General features: G+C 50.2%; 1 protein-coding gene across 1 annotated transcript; it reads right to left on the bottom strand.

Annotated features, from left to right (window-relative positions):
• Nucleotides 1–585: 585 nt before the first annotated feature.
• LOC109761202 (uncharacterized) lies at nucleotides 586–11,203 on the bottom strand. Its single transcript, XM_073502111.1, has 14 exons — nucleotides 11,069–11,203; nucleotides 10,316–10,352; nucleotides 9,797–9,864; nucleotides 9,379–9,530; nucleotides 9,042–9,286; nucleotides 8,449–8,687; nucleotides 7,862–8,399; nucleotides 7,642–7,765; nucleotides 5,667–5,824; nucleotides 3,691–3,914; nucleotides 2,949–3,100; nucleotides 2,599–2,840; nucleotides 1,386–2,483; nucleotides 586–1,285 (listed from the first exon to the last, which is right to left on the bottom strand). Exons 1-14 carry the CDS (start codon nucleotides 11,201–11,203, stop codon nucleotides 1,155–1,157), a joined length of 3,543 nt encoding a protein of 1,180 aa, XP_073358212.1. The 3' UTR covers nucleotides 586–1,154.
• Between the last annotated feature and the right edge of the window lie 611 nt (nucleotides 11,204–11,814).

Raw genomic sequence — 11,814 nt, 5'->3', positions numbered from 1 at the left:
ATTAGCACTGCGAGCGTAGGGGTGGTTCATAATGGAGAAGTTCTTATTTCCTCGTGGGATTATATTGGTACTTGTTTTAGTGCTGAGGAAACGGAACTTCGAGTAACCGTCTCAGGCCTTTATATCGGTGTCACTCTTCACAAGCCCATAATTTTGCAAACTGATTGCTCTTTTGTTGCTTCCGTTTTTGCAAATGATAATTTGGACAGGTCAAAACTTGTTGATTTGAAGAAGGAAGCATTGAGTGTCTCCAAGATGATGAGTATTTTAAAAATCACCAATATAAACAGGAAGGCAAATATGGTGGCACATAAGATTGCGAAGTTTAGTTTTATTAATAGGTATGATGGTAACGAATGATTGTATGAACATTTGTTTTAATTAATTAATATATGAGTGGGGGTTTCCAAATAATATATTCCGCGAGTCAACTCAAAAGTCCATGGATTCATTCTATGATATTTTCTTCTCCATACAGCTGGAATAAGTGGACACATGTACTATTTCTGTACCAAAATATAGGACGTTTTTAGATTAAACTAGCCTATAAAAATGTCTTCAATTTTGATACGGAGGGAGTACTTTTCAACAGGAAAGTGTGAAAGAAATCATGAAAACTGCCAGACAAAAGCTTGTTTGCCTGACTAAAACGTGTTAAGCACACGTCCACCGAAAATGAGTTGTGACAATTTTTTCGCGTACAATAACAAGACATGCAAATATCCATAAACACTAGGGGTACTTGTTTAATTTTAAGAACTGAATACAGATCAGAATTTACATCATAGTAGTAGAACGACAAAAAGATCTTCTCCTATTCAGCCGAATAAAAATTAAACAGACCTGTTTAGTCTTTCAGATATATATTCTTTAAAAAACGCAAAATAACTTCATCAATTAACTAAACAATAATTATATTCTTGATTGTCATGTAACACTGATGCTATCACACTCCGTATTATTGAATTCATGCTCACGTGGGATCGATGTAGGCCGCAGAGTCGTTTTTATTTAATACTGCGTTGGCAAGGTCTTGAGCTTAAGACCTCTTGGCTCAGATATCATATTGAATTCATGCATCAGCCAATTGCTCCAAAAGTCCGAACTGATAAAGAAAGATGAGCAATATATTTCAACATGTATAATCACGCAAGTTAGCACCTAGGCATGCCCGCAGGACGGCGCATCATTTTAGCTTCGGGGGTCTTGCCATCCTTTACAATGAACACAGTGTCCATCCCCCAGACCTGATGACGATCGAAGTGACAGTGCATAAACCACACACCTAGCATAGCAAAACGAGGGCCAAAGTTATAAACCAGCCATTTCAATTTCAACTAAGTGACAAGGAGATTCATAACCAAAATTAAGTCTAAAGCACTCACCGGGATTTGTAGCACGGAAGCGAACCGCGGCCCAACCAGCCTTTGGCACGGAGACGGTGTTCTGGTACGGTGGGTCGATCAAGTTGTACGTGGCCGGATCCTTCTGCTTGTCGAAGTTCCCGAACCCTCTTCCCACCACGTAGAAGGCGAACCCGTGCAGGTGCATCGGGTGGGTTTCGGCGCCCAGGATGGCCGTGTCCTGGAAAACCACCTCCACCACGGCTCCGTACCCCAGCACCTTCACCTTGGTGCCGCGCTTCGTGAACCAACGGTCCGTGGGGACGTTGTCGTCGGTGAAGTTGAAGAAGAAGGGCGGCTTGTCGGGGAAGTTTGCCTCGTACACGCCGCGGACGGAGCCGTAGTAGGCATCGAGGACGTCGACGGAGGGGGTCTGGAAGCTTACGTTGTTGAGGCTAGCGGCGAAGCGGCTGCTGAGTGGACCATCGCACGTCATATTGCCCGTGCATGGGAGCACGTTGACGGCGATGGTGATGAGCATGTGCTCGTCGACATGGGCCGGCACGTCTGCGGGGTGGTCCTTGCTGGCCAGGGACCGGAGTTGATCCGTGTAGGCCGTCGCTGCGTCGGTGTCGTTGACGGCTGGAAGGTTGGGGAAGTCCGGCGTGCCCGCGCGAGCTGCACGCGGCGCAGCCGTGTACTCCACGATGGCCGTGGCGGTGCTGTTATTGAAGTCGATGCCGGTGTTCGATGCGAACGTCTGTGCCGCCATGTAGTACCGGCAATTAGACGAACCGTTCGTGGCGCGGTCAGCCTCCAGGAGCGCGTCCACGGTCTGGCCCGGCGAGATCATGATATAGTCGACGGTGAACGGCTTGGTGTAGCGCGCGTCTGTGCCAACCACGGTGAGACGGTGCCCTGCGACGCCGAAGAAGAGCTCATTGGCCAGTGCCGCGTTGATGATCCGGAGCAAGTACGTCTTGCCACTTTCCACGTCTAGCTTGAAGGTGCCGTTCTTGGAGCACGGGAACAGGTCTCCCGGCTGGCCGTTGATGGCGTTCGCATCAGAAATATTGACCTCTCCACCAGTCCGTTTGGCCTCCTGGAGCAGACGGTTCACATCGGCGTTCCACCACTCACCTGCCAATCAACATCTCGCATATTAATACCACATGGTGCACACAACATGATTCATACATTTCTTTAAAAAAATAACATGATTCATACATCAAATAAGTTCGAGATATATCCATACCGAGGATGACGGGTATCTCCTTGTGGGGCTTCTTGAAGGGGAAGGTGGTACCCTTGGGGTGGATGACGATGGCGCCATGGACGGTGGTGCGGTCAAAGTCGATGTGCGCGTGCCACCAGAGCGTGCCCTCTTCTTCGGACAAGATGACCGTGTAGGTGAGGTTGGCGCCGGGCTGGATGGGACACTGCGTTATGTACTCCGGCCCGTCGGACCACGGGTTCCTTGGCTGGTCCACACCATGCCTACACCACAAGGAGGTTGCCGATGATCACCTCAGAAGGTTAACCGTCGTCTGAGCAGGGAAAGAAGAGAATTTTGTTACGTGAATGGCGCGGTGGAATCAAACTTACCAGTGGATGGTGATGTTTTTGTTGCCTTGGTTGATGACATTGACGATGACGATGTCGCCCTTGCGCGTGTAGATGGTCGGACCGGGGAACTGGCCGTTCACGGTGAGCACGGTTTTCTCGTGACACAGCCTTGTGTAGCTAGTCTTTTTTATCTGCAAGAAGAATGTCGTAATAAGTTCATTTCGTGCTTGCAGGTATCACCGTGGCTTATCACTGTAAGGGAAGTTGATTTGGCAAAAGCAGTGTAATTCTGACTTTTGAGGTGTTGCTGAACAGAAAGTGAACAGGGTGCCGTGTCATTGGCTCATTGCTGCTCTGGGTCACTAGCTACTAGCTAGTAGCTAGTTCTCAGGACTGCGTTTTGTGAAACCCATGAAACTTCATAATAAGATGCATACTTCTTCGTACGAAAATAGGTGTCGTTGATTTAATACAACTTTATATTAACTTTGTATGTACTAAGCAGCGACATTTATTTTAGGATGGAGGGAGTATAACTTTACTAGGATTGCTAAACGAACATGATTGGTACACTTTTTATATGTATATAACGAAAATGGAGCCAAGCACATACTTCCTCAGTCCGGAAATACTTGTCGGAGAAATGCATAAAAATGAATGTATCTAGAACTAAAATACATCTAAATATATCTATTCCTCCGACGAGTATTTCCGGACAAAGGGAGTACAACAAGAATGCTACATGAATGCTGATGGAGTGCAGGACTGCAGGCAGACTTACAATGAAATCGTGGTGGTGATTCTTGGAGCTCTCCGCCGGGGTGGCTGCGGACGCCAACGTTGTTAACACCACGCTACCGAGTAACCAAAGCATAGCTACACTGATCGCCATGCCAACGTCGCTACGAGTACCGCAGGAGGCTAAGGAGCTAGCTATGTATATAGCTAACACGTACGGTAGACTTCGGAATGCAACCAATATGTGTGTGTGATGGCCGTTGGAGGCTTTCGAGGTCCGCGAGAGTATTTATAGGAGCTACTAGCGAGAAGCCGGTGGAGACGTCGGGCGGTGCATGCATATGCATGCCCCAGCTGCATGGCGTTTAATTAGTTTCAGATGATTAATTACCTTCATAAAATTAGTTGGTCGAGTCTTCCACGTTTCATTTTCTTCGGCGATGACAGCGACAACCACAACTGCGCCTAAGTAGCCCTGGAAGTGGAAGCCTTCGCGGCAACCAAGCTAGGACGAGGGCATTTTAAGCACGCTAACTGGAACCGGCCAAGAGTTAGCACTACTAATCGATGAGAAAAATCGAGGCTTGAAGCGAGCACGTGGGGACCTGATCAAAACCTCTGGGTTCTTTTTCTTCCGAGAAGCAGGCATTCAACGCCGACGTGAATGTCCTTGCCTACGGCATCTTCAACCGCAACCCGAAAAAACCTTCCGCATCCTTCTATGGATAGAGAGAAACCAGTTCATGGACATTGATGCGGGAGACAGCCATCCAATACTACCCACGTATATGTCAAACTATTTTTTAACAAACCGGATGAAACTCATGCAAACACGGACGGATTTCGTACCAACACGATGGATTTCATACAAACAAGATGGATTTAAGTACATTTCAAACATTTAGTACAAAAAAAAAAACCCTGCCTCTAAACCTATCCTACGCGGCGGCACCAGGTGTTCAAGCCCGTGTCGTCCTCCTTCCACCATCTTCATGAGCACCGGCGATAAGACCGATGAAGTAAAGGTGAGGTCTCCGGTGAGGAAGAGTCGAACATGGGAGACGGACCGGCCCACATGGGACACCAGGCCCCGCTTCCTCCCGTGGCCTACTCATCCTCGGAGGATTCCGCGCCTTATTCGTCTCCGGTGGACATGAGGTCCACGAGGGAAATGGTGGCCCCTTGGCTGTCATCGTCCCACCGGGCCGGCTGATGGTTCGTCGGCGGCACCTAGGAGGCGCAGTTGGCTATATTCTTCTTCGCGATCGCCTGCAGTTGCGCCTCCGCGGCTGCCACTTCCTGCCGAGCGACAGCTTGAGCGCGGACGACATCGTAGATGGCACGCTGCTCCGCGACGAAATTTGGGTTCGCCGCGGCCATGGCCTCCTTGCTCGTGCGCTCGCCGTAGATCTGGCCCTCCGTCAGCCGGTGCTGCTCGAGGAGAAACAGGTTGTACGATGTTCCTCGTGCGCCTACTGGAACGCCAATAAACAGTGCGCGATGTCGTTTTTGTCCACGCCCGTACGCGTGATTATTGCGCGGCTGCTAGAGCGTCCGTTACGGCCCCGCGTGCGCAATAAAGCGATTTTTTCCAGCGCGCGGCTAAGATAGCGCGCCTGTTTGAGATGCTGTAACCTACGAAAATAGGATAAAATGACTATACACCTATTCTATTGTTGCTCTCTGTGGTCCGTATGTCTGAGTAACAACTACGTACGAATCCTAGCAGACGCCTTGAAGATAACCGAAAAAAATTATGATGATTTATTTGTGAAAGACAACATCATTTCAAAAATTTCATATGGGCTAAAATAATGCACACACTCCGACTCGTATATGCGCGGCAATCTTAAACTCTGTCCAGGTAACTAAGTCCCAAATAAATGTGAAATCGTGACGGGGTGAAGATACTAAAGGACGTGTGAATGGTCTGCCACGATAACCTAGCCGGTGAGCTCTGATGTAGAAAACAAATTCCATTCGTCTTGGAGTTAGTTAAACAAACACGCACTTACGTACCTGGCGACAGACACATCTTCAAACTAGCTAAGCTAGCCATCCTATTCCTAGCCGATGACAATATACAGTGCAGGCACGCCTGTGGCTCTGTGATGCCAACACCAACAGTGTCCTCTTCTGAATTGTAATCTGCAGCAACTCCGTAACAGAGTCCTCCTCTGAATTCCGATCACCCCTGGGAGGTTTTGTGAGAGTGAAAAGCATGAGCCTATTTACTAGTTAGTTTGGCCATGCTTCAGTAAACGTTAAACAAAGATTTTTGACCTGTTGCACGTTGTCTTCTCTGAAGATCGGAAAACTAATGCGTATTGCTACTGCTCATTGACTTCTAGTAAGTTTTCGGTACATAGTACGGTGTTCTATCCGGCCAAGACCAGACGTGTCAACTAATGCTACGCAGATCGGTGGTTTCTACGGGAGAAAAGCCGTTTACGGTACGCACGTACACTCCCTTTCCAAGGTAGCCAGCGGAACACCCAGAGATTGCATCGCCTTTGGCAAAGCAAATCATGACTCTCTCTCTCCTCTTGGGAGCATCTCCGGGGGAAACCCTAGGATATGGTTTTACAGATCGGACGATGACGGCAATGCGGTGTCGTTCCTCTCTTGGAAGAATCATTTATGGAGCAGCGCTGGAAGTCGGAGGTAGAAGGTGGAGCGGCTTCGTCTTGCATGGAGCTTCGGTGAAGATGTCAAGTCATGCCTGGTCGACAGGTGTTATGCTTTGTCATGCCTGGCCGGCAGGTGCTACGCACGACAGATGTTTCAGAGACTTCAAACTGTGTCGGCTGGTGGTATTTGGCGGCATGGTGCTGAGGTGTACCAGCGGCGACCGCGACGTGCTCAGCAGTTCGCTCACAGGGAGGTGGTGGCGTCGATGGCAGCTAGACCGGACAAGAATGATGCGTCAGTACAACTCTAAAGTTGGAGTGGTGGCAGTTGGCGGCGGCGGCCTCTGAGAGTCTGTCGAATCTGTGTGTGCCCCATACCCGGGAAGTGGCTTGGTTGAGGCATCAGGTTTTAGATGTTAGGCTTGGCTGCGAGGTCCGTGGTATTATGCCCGAACTATCAGCATCCCTTCATCAGTTAGATAGGAGTAATGACAGATGTTGCCTAGACGATGAATTCAGACTTACCGTTGTATTTCTTTGTGAGGTCTTGTATAAATAATTAATAAAATAACTGTATGCATCGTCCAGATGCAAAAGCCTGGGGTCTTTCTCTTTTTCTTAAAGAAATTTTGTATCAAGCGCATCTACATATGCCACGACATTTTGTTTTTTAAGATGCTGTAACAAATGACTATGTCTCCCAAGCAATTGAATAAAAATGTCAAACTTGGTGGAGGAAATCCAACACATCTTGAGGTAATTCTTGGAACTTGACCAAATGAGGAGGTAAGAGTTGGTTCAAACAATGCACGTGTTAATCAAATTTCCCTGAAGGGTAGAAGGTAGATGTCTTTCAACACACACACTGGAACGCCCAATATGCGACTATACGCTATACGTGTCGAGGCACGACTTGGGGCATAAGCGCATATTGGTATGGTCGCAAGAGTGGTTGTATTTTTGCTCATCTCATGTACTGAATAGATAGAATACGAGCTTTGGCTTACAATCGCCACAATGTCACACAATATCATCAAGTTATATAATCATTCAAGATAAACACAAAGTCCGACTACGGACAATCCACGTGTTAATCAAATTTCCCTGAAGGGTAGAAGGTAGATGTCTTTCAACACACACACATACTCAATTGTTCGGGTCATACCAAAGTGGGTGAGAATGAACACTCACTCCAACTAATGGCCAGATATTTATGGGTGATTCACTTCATTTTCTCTAATTAAACATATTTGATTGGAATCTGCCAGTTAATTTGAATAAAGGTATTAGGTAAACTATTTCTTCAGTGGTGGCATTTTGACTTCTTGTCTCCTTCTATAGGAGATAATGTACTCCATCAGCACTTTGGCATATTTGAAGGTGGTGGCATGATCTTAGCTTCTTCTGCCTTGCCGTTCTTCACAATAAACACAGTCTCCATCCCCCAGACCATGTGTCGCTCGAAATGACAATGCATGAACCATACACCTAAATCAACAACCATAGAAACACAAAGGTGAAGTTAGAAAAACCCTCACAATGAGCCATAGAAATGCTGAAAGAGATGCCTTAATAAGCACTCACCTGGATTCGCCGCCCGGAAGCGGATTGCGGCCCAACCAGCCTTGGGCACGGAGACCGTGTTCTGGTACGGCGGGTCGTCCAGGTTGTACGTCGCCGGGTCCTTGTGCCTGTCAAAGTTACCAGCCCCTCTCCCTACCACGTAGAAGCTGTACCCGTGAAGATGCATGGGGTGGCTTTCGCTGCCGAGGATGGACGTGTCCTGGAACACCACCTCCACCATGGTGCCGTACTCCAGCACCTTCAGCCTCGTGTCGTGCGCCATGAACCTGAGGTCTAGAGGGAGGTCATCGGAGGTGTAGTTGAAAGCCACCGCCGGGTTATTGGGGAAGTCCGTCTTAGCCACGCCTTGAAGCATCGAGCTGTAGTAGGCTCCGAGGATGGCTGTGGTGGGCATGTCGAAGCTGACGTTGTTGAGGCTCGCCGCAAGGCTGTTGTTGCGGGGGCCCTTGCACAGCTTGCCGGGCGTGCAGGGGATCTCGTTGACCGCGATGGTGATGAGCATGTGCTTGTCGACGTGCCGGGGCACGTCCACCGGGTGCTCCTCGTTGGCGAGGGACCTGAGCTGCACCGAGTACGCCTCCGCCGACCACTGTGAGGCGGTGCCCGGCGATGGTAAAGAAGTACTCGTTGGTGAGCGCCGCGTTGATGATGCGGAGCATGTAGGTGTTGCCGTGCTCGACAGGCAGCTTGAAGGTGGTGTCACTGGAGCACGGGAACAGGTCGCCGGGCTGGCCGTTGATGGTGTTGGCGTCCGACTGTTGGAAGTCGCCACCGCTGCTGAGGGCTTCGATGAGCATTTGCCCGACGTCGCGGTTCCACCACTCCCATGCACGCAAAAATGTTCGCATATTCAAGCCTCACCCAAGGTCCCAAGCACGCGTGCGATCAGAGTGCAGGAAGGAGCAAGGTTTTTTAAATTTCGGTCCTCATCGAAATATGTAAAATTTTAAAAATTTAGCATATTTCAGAAATTATTTTGGATTTTGAGATTTCAAATTTCACTTAATTTTAATGAAATCTAACATAATTTAAGTTTCTTTTAACATCAGCCTGAATCTACCTCGAAATTTGGGGGTTAAAAATATTTCAGACCCTACTAAAATATGCAACATTTCAAAAATTTCGCTGAAATTTCGTTGGAATTTTTAACCCAAGAGCACCAGCGTTTGAGCGTGCATACCGAGGATGATGGGTATGTCCCGGCGCGGCTTCCGGAAGGGGTAGGCGGTGCCGCGCCTGGGGTGGATGACGATGGCGCTGTGCACGGTGGCACGGTCGAAGTCGCTGTGCGCGTGCCACCACAGCGTGCCCTCTTCCTCGGAGAAGATGATCCGGTAGGTGAATGTGTTGCCGGGCTGGATGGGGCACTGCGTTATGTACGCCGGCCCGTCTGACCACGGGTTCCGCGGCTGGTCCACGCCGTGCCTGCACCATGGACAGAGAATAGTGCCATTGCACTGTGTGGAGAGCTTCATGCCAATGCCATGTGAAACAAGTAGTACAGTTCGAAAAATTACCAGTGGATGGTGACATTTTGGTGGCCTTGGTTGTGGACGTTTACGAGGACGACGTCGCCCTTGCGCGCGAAGATGGTGGGGCCGGGGAACTCGCCGTTCACGGTGAGGATGGTCTTCTCGCTGCAGAGCCTGGTGTAGTTGGCCTCCCTTATCTGCAACAATGGCGGCCGCCGTTTGCTACTCCCTTTGTTCTTAAATATAAGTTTTTTTTAAGATTTTACTATGGACTACATACAAATATATATAGATGTAGTTTAAAGTGTAGATTCACTCATTTTACTCCGTATGTAGTCTTTTAATAGTCTCTAAAAAGTAAATTCTGCAGACCACTAGCTAGCTAGTAGCACATCAGTCCATACTTCAGCTGACGGACGACGGGAAGCAAAATGCATGCATGAGAGTAGATATGAAGACTTACAAAGAAATCGTAATGGCGGCGCACCCTGCCTGAACCAGAACCAGAACCTTGAGCAGGGGCAGCAGCTGCTGCGGGGCAAACGTGAAAGCCACACATAGTGACCAAACTAAATGTACCTTGCTGATTGCCATTGCCATTGCCGAACTAGGGATCGATCGAGCAACCAGCAGCGGGAGATGGCTAGCTTAGCTAGTGTAGGTAGTAGGTAGCAAAGCACTTGAGACGAGTGAAGAATATGCATGCCATTGGTCGTATTTATACAAAGGGGTCTCGACCATGGATGACAGTTGGGATGACGAACCGGTCGCGCAATTCGGATTCTGCTCTTCCGGCAGCATGCATGAAACATATATAACGCGAACGTGCATCCCGATGACAACGAGCTGTCTCCTTGTCCTTGGAGCCTTCCCTGTGCGGAGACAATTAAGACTTGAGTAAGAATGGGGCTTGAAGTTTGTCAGCGCTCGACCGCGTGCAGAGTGGGGGAAGAAAAAAGGTCAAGAAACGAACCTGGCTAACCTTCAAGGTTTATATATGTTCCTGCGGAGCTCCCAATCTGTCATAAGTAGCACCGTACCCGTATGTCAAAGGGTCTGAAGAAACGCATGGGCGACATGGACCTTTGAGTGACACGTTACGTCATTCTACCCCTCACTTATTTCTCACCAACGTCACCGTCGACGACGACGACAACGTCACCAATCTGTCATACGTAGCACCGACGACGTTTCCAAGCTCACCGTCGTCGCCGCCGTCTCCGTATGCATGTGTTTGCTTTGCTTCATCCATCTTCTACGAGTCATGCATGCATGGTTGCCTCGTCGCCGCCGGGATCCATGCCATGCATGCCTCTACCAAGCAGAAGCACCACCGTACGGACGCGAACGCCAGCTCCATGGCCGGCCGTGTCCCTGCCGTCGAGCACGGCGCCGGCCGCTAAGGGAGTCGCCCGAGATCTCCCGGCCAGTCCGGCGACCGCACCTGCAGGCAGGACCTCTCCATCGGTGGCCGCCCTGCCACGATTTGACCCAACCAACGCCCGGAAGGAATCGACCGCGCTCGTGGTTCCTCCGATCGATGAGGTGCGCGTCAAGTTGGGACGTCCCTTGGGCGGCCGGGCTTGACCAAACTGACCGCACCACCGGCGATCGATGGCGGCCGTTTTGGTTGCCTTGCCCGCCGTACGTCGGCGTTATTTCCTTCGAGATGCATGCATGCATGCCAAAGCCAGCTCTCTTCTCCACGCGCATGTTATCCTCCTCTTCGCCGTACGTCGTCGCGGCCGATCATGCCGCCGGTGCCATCTCTCGACGCGACGCGGCCCGCGCTCCAAAAGGTCCCGCGCGCGCCACCATCGCCGTACGCCTCTAGCACCCTCCACGCCTTCCCTTGATTTACAGACAGCATCGAGTGAGTCTGACATTACTGACCCTTCTCCGATGGATCGATCGAGAGCGACTTGTTTTCTGCCGCCGATCCTCCATGAAGGAAAGATTTCCAATTTGCATCATGACAATATGACATGCATTTGATTTCTACCGAGGAACGAAATGTGTAATGTGATACAGTACGTACGTCGACGTCGGCCCCATCCAACGGCCGACGTCCACGACTAGCTCGGCGAGCAGCACAATTTCAACGTACACATGCATCAGTGTCTCAGTGATACTAGCTACTCCCTCCGTTTCAAAATAGATGACTCAACTTTATATTAATAGTATATATGCGCATTCACGATCCTGGACGGGTAACAACACTAGACGGGTACGAGACGTGGCCCTCGCGTCGCCCCCTGGCGACTCGGGGGCGATCCGATCTTTTGCCGCCCGCCTCCCCTCATCCCCCATCCATCCCTCGCCGCCGCCGGAGACGGCCGCCGGCAAAGCCCGCGCGGGCGCCGGGGAAGGTGGCGGCGGGGATCTCGGCGCCCGGATCGATCCCGTCGGCCTGCGGGCCGGAGTATCGCATCGGTGGCCTGCGGATCCTTGGGCGGCGGCCCTATCGGCGAGGCGGCGTCA

The sequence above is a fragment of the Aegilops tauschii genome, chromosome 6 (assembly GCF_002575655.3).
Source record: "Aegilops tauschii subsp. strangulata cultivar AL8/78 chromosome 6, Aet v6.0, whole genome shotgun sequence".
NCBI classification, from domain to species: domain Eukaryota; kingdom Viridiplantae; phylum Streptophyta; class Magnoliopsida; order Poales; family Poaceae; genus Aegilops; species Aegilops tauschii.
This window is presented reverse-complemented; position numbering and strand designations above follow the sequence as displayed.

What these genes read in the sequence shown, in the direction of transcription:
- LOC109761202 (XM_073502111.1), bottom strand. Translation starts at nt 11,203, where the DNA reads ATGCTGTCTGTAAATCAAGGGAAGGCGTGGAGGGTGCTAGAGGCGTAC. An exon ending in AACATATATAAACCTTGAAG is followed by an intron (nt 9,865 to 10,315) that starts GTTAGCCAGGTT and finishes TTTGCCCCGCAG; the next exon opens with CAGCTGCTGCCCCTGCTCAA. An exon ending in CTTCCGTGCTACAAATCCCG is followed by an intron (nt 1,286 to 1,385) that starts GTGAGTGCTTTA and finishes TTGCTATGCTAG; the next exon opens with GTGTGTGGTTTATGCACTGT.